General features: G+C 40.0%; 1 protein-coding gene across 1 annotated transcript in view; it reads left to right on the top strand.

Moving 5' to 3' along the window:
• The window catches only part of LOC124789260 (carcinine transporter-like), an 83,739-nt gene that overhangs the window by 53,059 nt on the left and 15,107 nt on the right, over positions 1 to 15,573 (top strand). The window contains exons 5-6 of the mRNA XM_047256557.1: positions 1,133 to 1,301; positions 10,230 to 10,451. Coding sequence (XP_047112513.1) covers positions 1,133 to 1,301; positions 10,230 to 10,451 — 391 coding nt within the window. The remainder of the gene's footprint in view (positions 1 to 1,132; positions 1,302 to 10,229; positions 10,452 to 15,573) is intronic.

Below are 15,573 nucleotides of genomic sequence, written 5' to 3' on the forward strand. Positions count from 1 at the left end.
CATCATCAGTGGGTTTCCGCTTTATTTATTCTGCAATGTGAACACGTGTACTAAATGATTACAAAATTATGTGGATATTTAGTTCAAACAATAGTTCATTTCTGTTTGTTAATACCTTGGTGTGCGTGATTTTTCAGGACCACTTGTGTATTATTTATTGCTTGTCATCTGCAACCAAACGATGTTGATGAGAAATTTCGTTTGGTTGCAGATGACAAGCTACCTGTAATAAATAATACACAAGTGGTCCTGAAAAATTACGCACACCAAGTGTAAAGGTGATTAGATTAGGAAATGAGACACTTAAAGTAGTAAATGAGATTTGCTATTTGGGGAGCAAAATAACTGATGATGGTCGAAGTAGAGAGGATATGAAATGTAGATTGGCGATGGAAAGGAAAGCCTTTTTGAAGGAGAGAAACTTGTTAACCTCGAGTATAGATTTAAGTATCAGTAAGTCGTTTCTGAAAGAATTTCTATGGAGTGTAGCTGTGCATGGAATTGAAACATGGACGATCACTAGTTTAGACAAGAAGAGAATTGAAGCTTTCAAAATAATATGCTGCATAAGGAAGCTGAAGATTAGGTGGGTAGATCGTGTAACTAATGAGGAGGTACTGAATAGAATTGGGGAGAAGAGCAATTTGTGGTACAACTTGACTAGAATAAGGGATCGGTTAATAGGACATGTTCTGATGCATCAAGGGATCACCAATTTAGTACTGGAAGGCAGCGTGGAGGCTAAAAATTGTAGAGGGAGACCAAGAGATGAATACACTAAGCAGATTCAGAAGGATCTAGCTTGAAGAAGTTACTTGGAGATTAAGAAGCTTGCGCAGGATAGAGTAGCGTGGAGTGCTGCATCAAACCAGTCTCTGGACTGATGACAACATCAACAACAACACCATTCGTACTACAATGGAGTAGAAAAAGTGGCTTGGTTTAGCAAACACTGCTCGTTTACAGTTTTAGGCTTTCATTAAAAGTTATTTATTGTGGAAGTATACACAGTGCTATGGTGTCTGTCCTGCAAGTGCACTATAGAATATCCTCCGAAACATTTTTGAAGTGAAGTCTGTGTTATTTGATACGTAATACTGAAAGCATTTGAGGATGCTTCCTCGTGTTTCAGGTTTGGAGCTAACTGATATCAAGCACCGCACTGCAGTCAACCGCTATGGGTGCTGCAGCATGGCCGTTGGAATGATGCTTGCTGGTCTGGTGTCTTGGGGGCTGCCCAATTGGAACTATTCCCTCTCGTTTGCTGCCCTCAGTTGTTTTATACTATTCTTCTTCTTCAGGTAATATACACAAAATAAACGATACATGGGGATGTGTAAAGATGCAATGAATATTAAAATTTTATGATTTTGAGATGAATGAACAAAGGACGACGAAAATGTACAACTTGTGTTTAGTCAGCGTGTCTTGTGCAAGAACAGAAGTTCACCACAGATTATTTTTGAGCGAGAAGCATGTACAGTAGAAAGGCGTGATGCGAAGCACATAGCGAGCTACGTAGAGCTTTCGAGTGTCTCATCTCACTGACCAGTCGAGTGGTCCGTTGTTGTGTGTGTGTGTGTGTGTGTGTGTTGTGGGACATTGCTCGCAATTAATCAAGTGCAGGGGCTGAAGATCTGTTGGTGTTCGGTACTCCCAAACTGCTCCTACGTACGTCATCAGCCTTATAATGAGAGTTATATACACGTACTAGCCATGCTGCCATTCAGTGTACTTTGGCAGCTGAGCATTGGGTAGGAGGAATTAGAAAAGTGTGACTTAAACTCTGGTTTCAATTTCCTCCAGTCCAACTTAACGCCAATGTAGCTAATTCTCACAGAAAAATGTTTGTCCAATGTGATTTATCTACACTGTTTGTGCTTATATATATATATATATATATATATATATATATGTGTGTGTGTGTGTGTGTGCGTGCATGTGGGAGGGGAGGGGGAGCGGTCTGCTTGTAAACAGAATTAACTTCCACTTACTAAACTCACCATTTCTCCAACCAATGCCTGAGAGTTTTCAATCCTGTCTGTAAGCTGAAATGATGTTTGGTCATTTCCAGTACTGTGCCAGGGTAGGTTTGTCATTGGTGTGGATGGCTGCTATCAGATTGTCGTGGAGGCTTAACGCGTGGAACTCCAGTATATTGCCATTAGGTGCTCCCTCCTGTTTACCATGTAGTGTTGATTGTTTACCCCGAATCTCTTGAAGCCCCTGTGAGTGAGTGACACATATGACCCTGTGCGGAATTCTAGCGAGTTTGCAAATGAAGCTGTTATGGCTAATACGTTCGGCGGTCAAGGAAAACAGTGCCTCTGGTTCTTTATTATTATTGTCGCGTGTTGTGCGGAGAAATTGTGTTGTGGCGAGGTGATTCTGGAATTGGAGTTTGTCTGGGCTCAGGTTACTGATGCAGTGCCAGTGAGAAGGTTCTGAATTATTTACTCAACAACACCACTGAAAGAGCTCAGCAGGATGATGAGCCTGTAACTTTATGGAATGGAGTCGTCTTTCCCTGACTTACTGAATATCAGGACGTTGCCCAGTTTCCAACGTGCAAGGAAATACCAATGTTTGAGGATAGCATTCTTGATGTTTGTAAAATATTATAATGATGTACTTACGAGCTGGGTTTGAATTCCATATAGACCAATTTCTTTCCTAGGATGTATTACTTGATAGTTACCATGATACGCCTCGTTTTAAGATACCGTATGTTGGCGATCCTCGAACATTATATTTCTTGCACATATATTTGGCTACAGTATGCATAATCTTTCTTTGTTAGCAGATACTTACCGTGAATAATTTTTATTACAATTACGATACTTCTACAATTTGTACGACGACGTAATAAAAAAGGCATTAGAGCAGTGTTTCCTTTTCGGTACTACAGCGTTGTATTTTATAATTAATCCCAGAGATGTTATTCAACTTCAAGAAATGTATTAAATTGATAATTTGCAGTCTTTGATTTAGTCTGCTCTGATGTACAACCGTTTCCGTTCTTTAAATAAAATTTGTACTGTTTGAAACTTTTTCAATATTTTATGCTTCAGGTACTTCCACAATATGCAGACGATTAGCCCTAGCTCATGCTCTTTGGGCGTTATGTATCTCTTAACTTATAAAAACACTCTTATTTCAATTTTTCCGTTTTACTTCTCTGAAAGACTAAAACTGGATGTTTGGTGAAATACGTTGTTCGTATAATTTAACTTCTTCACGTTTGCAAGATAAAATATTTATTTTTAGATTTTGCAGTATTATAAACTCAGTAACAACGTTCTACATCTACATCTACATCTACATTTATACTCCGCAAGCCACCCAACGGTGTGTGGCGGAGGGCACTTTACGTGCCACTGTCATTACCTCCCTTTCCTGCTCCAGTCGCGTATGGTTCGCGGGAAGAACGACTGTCTGAAAGCCTCCGTGCGCGCTCTAATCTCTCTAATTTACTCAATATACAGACTGAATAACATCGGGGAGAGGCTACAACCCTGTCTCACTCCTTTCCCAACCACTGCTTCCCTTTCATGCCCCTCGACTCATATAACTGCCCTCTGGTTTCTGTACAGATTGTAAATAGCCTTTCGCTCCCTGTATTTTACCCCTGCCACCTTCAGATTTTGAAAGAGAGTATTCCAGTTAACATTGTCAAAAGCTTTCTCTAAGTCTACAAATGCCAGAAACGTAGGTTTGCCTTTTCTTAATCTTTCTTCTAAGATAAGTCGTAAGGTTAGTATTGCCTCACGTTGTAAGTAGGCTGTTTATGTTTTCTTATTGGCAACGTTACGTAGCGCTCTGTATGAAAATCACTGTGGCTGGTGGGCATTGTTGAAATAGACGCTATTGTAGTGTTGGGCACTTGGCTGTTAACAGCGCGTAGCGTTGCGCAGTTGGAGGTGAGCTGCCAGCAGTGGTGGATGTGGGGAGAGAGATGGCGGAGTTCGGAAATTTGGTATGGTTTGCGGGAAGAACGACTGTCTGAAAGCCTCCGTGCGCGCTCTAATCTCTCCAGTTTCACATTCGTGATCTCCTCGGGAGGTATAAGTAGGGGGAAGCAATATATTCGATACCTCATCCAGAAACGCACCCTCTCGAAACCTGGCGAGCAAGCTACACCGCGATGCAGAGCGCCTCTCTTGCAGAGTCTGCCACTTGAGTTTATTAAACATCTCCGTAACGCTATCACGGTTACCAAATAACCCTGTGACGAAACGCGCCGCTCTTCTTTGGATCTTCTCTATCTCCTCCGTCAGACCGATCTGGTACGGATCCCACACTGATGAGCAATACTCAAGTATAGGTCGAACGAGTGTTTTGTAAGCCACCTCCTTTGTTGATGGATTACATTTTCTAAGCACTCTCCCAATGAATCTCAACCTGGTACTCGCCTTACCAACAATTAATTTTATATGATCATTCCACTTCAAATCGTTCCGCACGCATACTCCCAGATATTTTACAGAAGTAACTGCTACCAGTGTTTGTTCCGCTATCATATAGTCATACAATAAAGGATCCTTCTTTCTATGTATTCGCAATACATTACATTTGTCTATGTTAAGGGTCAGTTGCCACTCCCTGCACCAAGTGCCTATCCGCTGCAGATCTTCCTGCATTTCGCTACAATTTTCTAATGCTGCAACTTCTCTGTATACTACAGCATCATCCGCGAAAAGCCGCATGGAACTTCCGACACTATCTACTAGGTCATTTATATATATTGTGAAAAGCAATGGTCCCATAACACTCCCCTGTGGCACGCCAGAGGTTACTTTAACGTCTGTAGAAGTCTCTCCATTGATAACAACATGCTGTGTTCTGTTTGCTAAAAACTCTTCAATCCAGCCACACAGCTGGTCTGATATTCCGTAGGCTCTTACTTTGTTTATCAGGCGACAGTGCGGAACTGTATCGAACGCCTTCCGGAAGTCAAGAAAAATAGCATTTACCTGGGAGTCCGTATCTAATATTTTCTGGGTCTCATGAACAAATAAAGCGAGTTGGGTCTCACACGATCGCTGTTTCCGGAATCCATGTTGATTCCTACATAGTAGATTCTGGGTTTCCAAAAACGACATGATACTCGAGCGAAAAACATGTTCTAAAATTCTACAACAGATCGACGTCAGAGATATAGGTCTATAGGTTTGCGCATCTGCTCGACGACCCTTCTTGAAGACTGGGACTATCTGTGATCTTTTCCAATCATTTGGAACCCTCCGTTCCTCTAGAGACTTGCGGTACACGGCTGTTAAAGGGGTGCAAGTTCTTTCGCGTACTCTGTGTAGAATCGAATTGGTATCCCGTCAGGTCCAGTGGACTTTCCTCTATTGAGTGATTCCAGTTGCTTTTCTATTCATTGGACACTTATTTCGATGTCAGCCATTTTTTCGTTTGTGCGAGGATTTAGAGAAGGAACTGCAGTGCGGTCTTCCTCTGTGAAACAGCTTTGGAAAAAGGTGTTTAGTATTTCAGCTTTACGCGTGTCATCCTCTGTTTCAATGCCATCATCATCCCGTAGTGTCTGGATATGCTGTTTCGAGCCACTTACTGATTTAACGTAAGACCAGAACTTCCTAGGATTTTCTGTCAAGTCGGTACATAGAATTTTACTTTCGAATTCACTGAACGCTTCACGCATAGCCCTCCTTACGCTAACTTTGACATCGTTTAGCTTCTGTTTGTCTGAGAGGTTTTGGCTGCGTTTAAACTTTGAGTGAAGCTCTCTTTGCTTTCGCAGTAGTTTCCTAACTTTGTTGTTGTACCACGGTGGGTCTTTCCCGTCCCTCACAGTTTTACTCGGCACGTACCTGTCTAAAACGCATTTTACGATTGCCTTGAACTTTTTCCATAAACACTCAACATTGTCAGTGTCGGAACAGAAATTTTCGTTTTGATCTCTTGGGTAATCTGAAATCTGCCTTCTATTACTCTTGCTAAACAGATAAACCTTCCCCCCTTTTTTTATGTTCCTATTAACTTCCATATTCAGGGATGCTGCAACGGCCTTATGATCACTGATACCCTGTTCTGTACATACAGAGTCGAAAAGTTCGGGTCTGTTTGTTATCAGTAGGTCCAAGATGTTATCTCCACGAGTCGGTTCTCTGTTTAATTGCTCGAGGTAATTTTCGGATAGTGCATTCAGTATAATGTCACTCGATGCTCTGTCCCTACCACCCGTCCTAAACATCTGAGTGTCCCAGTCTATATCTGGTAAATTGAAATCTCCACCTAAGACTATAACATGCTGAGAAAATTTATGTGAAAGTATTCCAAATTTTCTCTCAGTTGTTCTGCCACTAATGCTGCTGAGTCGGGAGGTCGGTAAAAGGAGCCAATTATTAACCTAGTTCGGTTGTTGAGTGTAACCTCCACCCATAATAATTCACAGGAACTATCCACTTCTACTTCACTACAGGATAAACTACTACTAACAGCGACGAACACTCCACCACCGGTTGCATGCAATCTATCCTTTCTAAACACCGTCTGTACCTTTGTAAAAATTTCGGCAGAATTTATCTCTGGCTTAAGCCAGCTTTCTGTACCTATAACGATTTCAGCTTCGGTGCTTTCTATCAGCGCTTGAAGTTCTGGTACTTTACCAACGCAGCTTCGACAGTTGACAATTACAATACCGATTGCTGCTTGGTCCCCGCATGTCCTGACTTTGCCCCGCACCCGTTGAGGCTGTTGCCCTTTCTGTACTTGCCCAAGGCCATCTAACCTAAAAAACCGCCCAGCCCACGCCACACAACCCCTGCTACCCGTGTAGCCGCTTGTTACTTTCGTGATGCACGTTAAGCTTTTGGGACGAAATATAAACGGTAACTGAATACCGTAAAAGGTTATTGGATGAGGAATTCCGTTTTATGAAGACGCGTTTGGAGTTTAGTTTTACCGAGACATGTTTCAACATTTTTTGTGCTATCTTCAGTGGATTACTTTATCTTCTTTCTTACACGAAGCTATTGAATGTTAGTGCTGGTACACAATATACAACTTAGTATGGCGGCGAAAATACTGAACAAGTTCGAAAAATCGCAGAAAATTCCTGTGAAATGACAAAAATTGGTAGAAATCAGCATGTTACGATACCACAAACAAAGGGGACAAAAACATAAAAGCCATGACAAGTTGCAGATTGTGTAGCCGACTCACTGCTACCATCATTAACATTCAATAGCTTCATGCGAGAAAGGAAATAAAGTAATCCGCTGAAGATAGCACAAAAAGTGCTGAAACATGTCTGGGTAAAACAAAAGAGGAATTCGTCATCCAACTTTCTTAGCAAGCACGGGAATAAGAAGAACTGCAACACCAAAAGGTGATCGTACAAGTTCAATTCATACAACTTTTTCTTACCTTTCTTTTTACATTTACATTAATAGTGGTCGAAAATTGTGTTTTCTTCGGTAAAGGTGGCGGCTCTGGTCCCTGTCCATTCCGTATAAAACATAAAAATTTAACATTTTGTAATTATTTCACAAATTGTAATGGGTAAAAACCCTTTAATTGTAATTTGAAAGAAATATTTATCTTACAGACAGCAGCGTCACCGAAATGCAGTCGCACTATCTAGTCCATATGATTTCAAGTATCGTATGCCTGACGTAGGCGTGAGGCGCCTAGGCAACAAGTGTGAAAGTTGTGTTTGATGGGCTAAAACTACCCTGGAAGAATGTTCCGCCTGGTCCCGGAGGGTTGGGAATCTAGCGTCTCTTACTGGTTCACCGTCCCATCAGATTAAATGCAGTTTGGTGGGCGGTGTCCAACCCAGTGAGTGTCTGATTCGATTATGGGCCTCAGTGAGTATGTGTTTGTTCCACACGTCAATTCCGTCTGGGGCGTTTACCGATAAGGTTTCCAGTAGCAAAGGCATGCTGCGCTATGTTGAGTACTCTGCTTTTTATTGGCCCTGAGAGGTGCAGACTCCGATTTCTCGATTTCTCAAGTTCCGTTAGCTCTATTCCACTGTCTTGGTGGCCGTTTGTCGATCGGTTCTGTCAATCTGTCTATCGGTACAACAGACAAAACATCTGATTATCTTAAACTGTCTGCGACGTTCTGGTAGCATATCGATCACTACTGCGATGTGTGTGTTCTTCTGATTGCTGAACATGATAGCTTCGAACCTATTATTATGCACATTGAGGAAAATTGTAGCAATTATCACAAAATGGCTCTGAGCAGTATGGGACTCAACATCCGTGGTCATAAGTCCCCTAGAACTTAGAACTAATTAAACCTAACTAACCTAAGGACATCACACACATCCATGCCCGAGGCAGGATTCGAACCTGCGACCGTAGCAGTCGCGCGGTTCCTGACTGAGCGCCTAGAACCGCTCGGCGACATGGGCCGGCCACTAATTATCACACCAACAATCTGTCTATCATTACAGGACAAGAGTCACAGTTAACTTTAACAATTTTCATATGACATTTATAGATCATTTGTTAAATAATTCCTATTATAACTTAATGGGTTATTTAGACAACGTAGAACAATCGTTTGTAAAAATGTAACACATATTTATAATACAATACCCACTTCATTCTACAATATACTTTCTATAATACACATTCTTACTGGAAAATCTTACATGTAGATCTGTGTGGTAATAGTAATAATTTTTCTTCTTCCTCATAATGAGGGGGGATAACCAACTGGTTTTAACAACCGATTGTCTAGTCTACAATTTTTTGTTCAGTCGTTTTTTTCAGTCAAGTGAAACAACCAATAATTGAATGTAGTCTCTGCGACCATGTAAGCTGTATCAGTGTTGTCACTCAATCTCAATGTTTGAATTGTTTCACTTAATGTGAGACAGCTGACTGACAAGTCTCTGATGGTTACATCAGCCATATTAATGTTTTCACTCAGTCTCTGGGTTTGAGAGATTTCATGTGCATACTCTTTCAGTCTTTTCGGTTATACATGAATCACAACTAATTTTGCCAACTTCTTTAGAGAAAAGTAATGTAATTTATCTCAAGGAAAGCTGAGTAAAAAGTATATTTCTTAAAATGAAGCATTTTTAAAATTTAAGTATTCATTTACTTAAATATGCATTTTTCGTCCTTCTAGTATTAAATATGGATGTTTGGTGGGTTTTAATTGGTTAATGATTGGTGCTACAAGATAAATTTATGTTGAACTAAATAAACAATCACTTTTTTATTTAAATTTACTGAAACTCTATTTCCTCTGGTTTGCACCAATCAGCAATCATCCTATTTTGGTACACGCTGAGGTGACTTGAACATAAAACATATAATCTCAATTTCTGGAAGCTTTTTTTGCGAGAAATATTTGTTAATTTTCTTTGTATTTCTTTAATTAATATAGATTCATACTATAAATCATCTTTGCAGAGACTTTAAATCTCACTGAGTTTGCCTTGAGGATTATTTTCTAATCAGTCATAAGGTTTATTCCATCCTCACTTCACTGAGCATTTCGGAATTCTGAAACCAAACACAGAGTTCACTATTAAGAAAATGCCTCTTCATAAACATGGATGAAGAGCCAAACTAATAGTTAGTGAATGCACTCAAAAAAAATCAGATGTCGGGACGACAACAATGGTGACGACAAGTGATAACAGAGTTGAGTCAACAGTAAGGGTTAAATAGTGGCATAACAATGGAATGTTCACACTCAAAATGGAATGCATTGTTTTCCAACAACCAACTGAATAGATTCCTTTGATTCAGTTGTTCCCATCACTACTTCCTCATCTGAATATACATTTTATTGCTCAGGAATATCTACTCAGTTTTTCAGATTTACAAAGATTCAAAGATTGAAGTGTATAGGAATAACGAAAGTTGTAAGGTGAATTGGAATATATATATATATATATATATATATATATATATATATATATATATATAAAACATAGTGTGTGTGTCTCATAATGGAACATTCATTACCCTATTAAGCTTAATTTGTTTCGAGTATGAACATACTAAAATACTAAAGAATATTGTGCACTATCGATAAATTATTGTTAATCTTGAAATGTAACCATTTAAATGCCCGAATGTATAAGTAAAGTTTTCATTGTGTGTTTTCTTTGTATTAAGCTTACAGCTCCAATATTGTTGTAAAGCTGATAAGTGGACCAATATTCTACTACAACTACAACTACTACTGTGATTAGTACTTACAGGAGACTTGTATTTTTTTGGTGACAGTTGGTTCCCCGAGTCTCCACGCTGGCTGGCGTGCAGGGGTCGCGAGCAGGAGGCGCTGGCTGTTCTGCGTCGCATAGCAGCCACTAATGGCTCCACGGTGCCTCCGTTCGCCTTGCAGGTGATCCAGACCGTGGGCAAGAGCAAGACAGACAGGAGGGGCTTCCTTGGCATCTTCTCCAGCTGGAACGTCTTCAGGAACACAGTAATCCTCATTGTTGCCAGGTGACTTACCAAACAATTTTCCAACTCGTCATTGTTCTACTAGAACCCAGCAGCTTATGGGTGGTACACATTATCTGCAGCCTCTTCAAATTTCTAGTTCAAGGGGAAGGCGAAGGTGTCACGAAACTTGTGAAACCTTCCTAATTTCCTTCCAGTCTATTCGGGACCAAAAATGACCAAAATTATGTTTTGTCACCAGGTGACAACTTCTGACTGCAGTGCTGCATGTCTGATGTTTTCTCCAGTACTGTGGCGGTCGTGGAGTTACCAATGCACAAGCAATCTGCACTTTATTTATTGACTAATGCCTCCATACAGCAATACAGTTAGCAATGCCATGGTGCGGCCACTGTCACATGGGCAGTGTGTGGAGGTGGAACGCAGAAGCAGCACAACAGCAGCTGACAGCGCTGTATGTGATGTGTCAGCTTATAACGTATCTATACTTTACTGTACATGTAAGGTTTCTATCGTGTCCACCCATTCGTCTAATACAGGGTGCCTAAGAAGCTGTTTTCTCGGATACCTAGACATCAACTCAAGCAAATCTTATTAATGGAGTTTACTACAGTAAATTAAATTGACAGTACTTAACTTTGCCTTTGTCACAAATAGGTGTCGCAACCAATTGGCGACACATATATATATCGAAGGACATTGATTATTTGCAACTCCCAAGAAAGCAATTTGTGTAGATCACAAGTCACGGCTGATCGTTTGGATCACGGCCCGTCTTCTAGTGGGGCTGTGGCTATGCAGAGTGGCGCTTATACTCTCTTCATGTAGGGGCTGCTACTGTCACTGTGTCACCCTAGTGAGCGTGCTAATGGCTGATGTCGTCTCACAGTCCTCTCTGCTGTATCATTCTTGACCGACGTGCTGGTGCTTGATGTTACACCCGATCAGTTTTAATTCTGACATACGCATATAAGATTCCACTGTTGGTGGAAACGAGGTATCGAATCCGATGAGCAATGCTTAGCGATTGAGTACAGACAGGTAAAATCTGATTGCTATTGCAAGAGTGTTTATTACTATGTAAACAATGATCGAAATGTAAAAAAATGGTAATAAATTAAAATTTCTTTGTAGTTAGCCATAATTTTAAATCCTATAATATGGTCTGAATGAATTTAAACTGCAGAATAAAACGGTCGTCAGCTCCAAAAATGAGCAAAATTTTAGTACATGACTGTAACGTCATTGAAATCACCTGAATATTGTGTGTCAAAGACAAAACATCAACTTGACGAAATCCACCCATGCTAGCTGACATGTGAAAAACAAGTGTGACATGAACACAAAAGATGTCAATTTGGAATGCAATGGTGTTAGTTACCATAGTGGTCACCAATAACAATCAATGACCAGTAAAATTTTATGAAAACTGTGCTATGTTTGAAACATTCCCTTTTTGAACTCACTGTTATTGACTTGTGGATAATAGCCTAATTGTTTAGAATAATCTGACTGTGTGTAACTGATAAAGGCTGATCAGTTAATATTTGAATGGGAGTTGTTTCGTATCAAATCCAACAAAGTTAATTTGGATGACAGGTAGCAATAATCGGTACATACTTTGTTGTTAGGGTTCTACATTTACTGTCTAAACAGCACGAATGACGCAGTTACTCCCTTCATCTGACAAAATAATAATAGTTTACTCATCACAGGCCGCCTATTAATATCGTCACATGCCAATATGCTTTTTGTAGCACTGACTGTGCAATCCTCACTGCAATCCAAATCGTTGGTGCCCGGTGCGGTTATTTGCATAATCACGGTACACAAATAAACACTTAAACATACCAACACGTAACTCAGTTAATGCCATTTCCGTATTTGCTGGAGGTCACGCTCACGGCGTTGGGTGACACACACAGCCGTTAAACAATGGTAAATGCGGTCAGCCGTCCTGCCGAAATCAGCCCTGCTCGTTTCGCAGGCAACAACTTACTGTTTCAGAGTCTCAACACTGACTACTTTCTGGTGCATTCGGCTATCGACTATGGATAGTACCTACTGTTCTTCATACGTAAGGGGCAGTTGACCCCTTACATCCCCACCTCCCCCCCCCCAAATGCCAAATGGACCTCTTTGAAACTGGAGATAGAAAAGAACATAGACAGAGTTAACAGTGATAGAAAGTGAATTAATATATACATTCAAGAACAATGAAATTTACAAACTGAATGGTAAATCCTCTGACTCCGGTTGTAAACTGCCCCTACAAAACAGATTAGAGCTCAATTACAAACTATACAAATGACACAACTAAAAATTGTAATTTGTTGAAACAATACTATCACATATAGATGATAACAAAACGCCTCACTACCATAATTTATTAACTATACAACGCTGGATGTCTATTGAATCATATTGTAACAAAACTATTTTCATTTTGGTTCATCTCTGTGAAGTTTGCTGTGCAGAATACAACGGAAATCCTACTATATTAGCACCACACACCACAGGAAACAACTATCTCTAATTAGACTAATACCTACTTAATACAAATGCAGATAAATGACAATAATTTCATCTCTACTCACAAATGTATATATAAATCTATCGTTAGTGTGGTCATCACAGGATAAATCTCTAAAGAATTGTCTTTCTCATTTGTTACAAATTGTGTTTCCTGCTTTTGAGCGTCTGTTATTCCCACAGTTCATAGAATGCTCCGTATCTAGGTCATATTAATACACTCTACAATATTCTAAACACTAATACTTCTCACACTATAAAGGATAACTATGTCTCAGTTCTTACATGCAATTCATCCCTTAAATATGATTAAGTCTTTTGTCATCATGAAAACCCAAAATCCAGAATAGAAACAAATATAGTAAATAAAAGACAACAACTGACACTTGAACACCAGTTCTCAAGATCTTTATTCTCCAAACACACATAATAACCAAAATCATCCATACACACTTATGTTTGTGGCTGTCTAGGCCCTACTTCATCGTCCTGATTACTTCTCTCCTTCAGATTGCCTCAATCTTCACATGGATAGTAGCTCTTTATATTTTCAGTATGTTCCTTGCCATGCACTCCATCGAACACCACAATACTTTGGAGTTGGAATATGCTCAAGCATATTCCAACTCCAAAGTATTGTGGTGTTCGATCTTGATAATTTTATATGGTACCTCATATACATGGTTAAATTTATGTATTTCAGAATCTGTCTTCTTGGATTTAGCATGCACTTTCACCAACACTAGGTCTCCTACCCTGTAGATTACAGGTTTCGCCGATTTATCATGTCTTTCCTGCCTCCTTTTAACATTCTCTCTCATGGTTCATTTCTACTAGTTCAAGTTTCCTTTCCCAAATTTGGTTATCTTCTTGTGGATATTCCACCAACTCACGAAAAACACTCAGGTTCCTGATTAAGTAAGATTTCGCATGGTGCAAATCCTTTCGAATCATGTGTTAGGTGGTTCCAAATACACTCGAATTCTTCTAGGTATTACTTCCAAGTACCGTGTTTCTTGTCAAAATAGGTCAGAGACAAACGATTTAACTCCATCATCCGTTTGTATCTACAGATGGCGATCTGTTTTATTTGATGCCTATTCAACATTTACCTCCACTTCTTGGATCGGAATTGGGATCCATTATCACTTCGGATTCGTTTCAGTGTACATGCATTGCTAAAGCGATCTTTTTCAAACTTATAAATGATGACCTTGCTGGTTGCTTTCTTTAATGGATAAAACTTCAGAAATTTATATACTAATTTTTCTGCAACTAGAATTTGGGCGTAATTTTTTTTGCCACAGGCAAGGGACTGAACAGGTCCAATGCCACGATGTCTCTAATTGATTCTGGTATGACTGGATGCATGTAACCTTTATGTTGAACATTGGCAGCTTTAGTTTTCTGACAGGTGTCACAAGTGCTCAGCAACTTGTGTTTATGCGTATATGTTGAAGATGCTGTCCAATTTCCGTTTCTCAAGGCGTTTCTTAGGTCCATAATGGGCATTGCTATAGTGTGTGTGCCAGATTAACTAGTCTATTATATTCTCTGGTATACATAGTCTCCATCTCTCTTCATCCTCTATTTTTCTCTTGTACAGTATTCCCTGGTGGATATAACAGTATATCCTAATCTTTTCTTTACCAGCACATCTATACTTATTCTTGATTAATTTCATTTTGTCGTCCTGGTTTTGCTCCCTACGTGTGTTCCTCAAGAACCTCTTCACAAGATCTTCATGCTGTACACCCTTCATTAAATTTACCTGAACTTCTCCGTCTTCTGGTCCTCTCACACCAGTTCCCCAAGGATCGAGTGGCTGCCTTGATAATGCATCAGGTACGGTACATGACTTACCTGGCTGGCTTGTATATCACTTTGCATTCATGATCTTGCAATGCAATTTTATCAACCAGCTGTGTTTCAGTTTACTTGTGGTTAAGAATGTTAGGGCTTTGTGGACCGTGACCACCTTAATGGCATCCTGTTAGATAATAACGAAATCGCTTAAAAGCCCACACAATAGACAGTGCCCCTTCCTCCATAATGCTGTATCTCCTTTGCCATGCATTCAAGCTTCTGCTTTATAACCTTGCTCTCTCCTTCTTTCTCTATCTGGTAGTCTGCTCCTCCTGTAGTATCTTCTGCGACGGTATGGTATGGCTGTGTGCTTCGTGCGGCTGCCTCGAGTCGACTGTTGCCCACCAGCCTCGCTCAGCGGCTAAGTCCGCTTCAAGGTCACACGCCTTACATTGCAGCATAAGGCAAATTCACACAGCCATGAAATAAACCCAACCCACCTCCCCAGGGGTCGTAACCCCTGCAACCCACACAAGAGACAGATGCTTCAGTAGCTGAATTAGTGTTTTTAATTTTTTTTTTTAAATCTCACGGGATAGATAAGGACGGTTCTCTTTATTAGGAATGGTAATATACAGTAATGTCACCTTGTTGTACATACTGATAAACCATTTTCATTGTATACAAGAAATAGGAGACGTGTTAATGCCAATGAAAGAATTAATATTTGGGCGAAGATTGATGGTACTTTAGCAAATTATATTAAAGTACAAGGTGACATTACTGTATATTACCATTCCTAATAAAGAGAACCATCCTTATCTAT

Source organism: Schistocerca piceifrons, chromosome 3, assembly GCF_021461385.2.
Source record: "Schistocerca piceifrons isolate TAMUIC-IGC-003096 chromosome 3, iqSchPice1.1, whole genome shotgun sequence".
NCBI lineage: Eukaryota > Metazoa > Arthropoda > Insecta > Orthoptera > Acrididae > Schistocerca > Schistocerca piceifrons.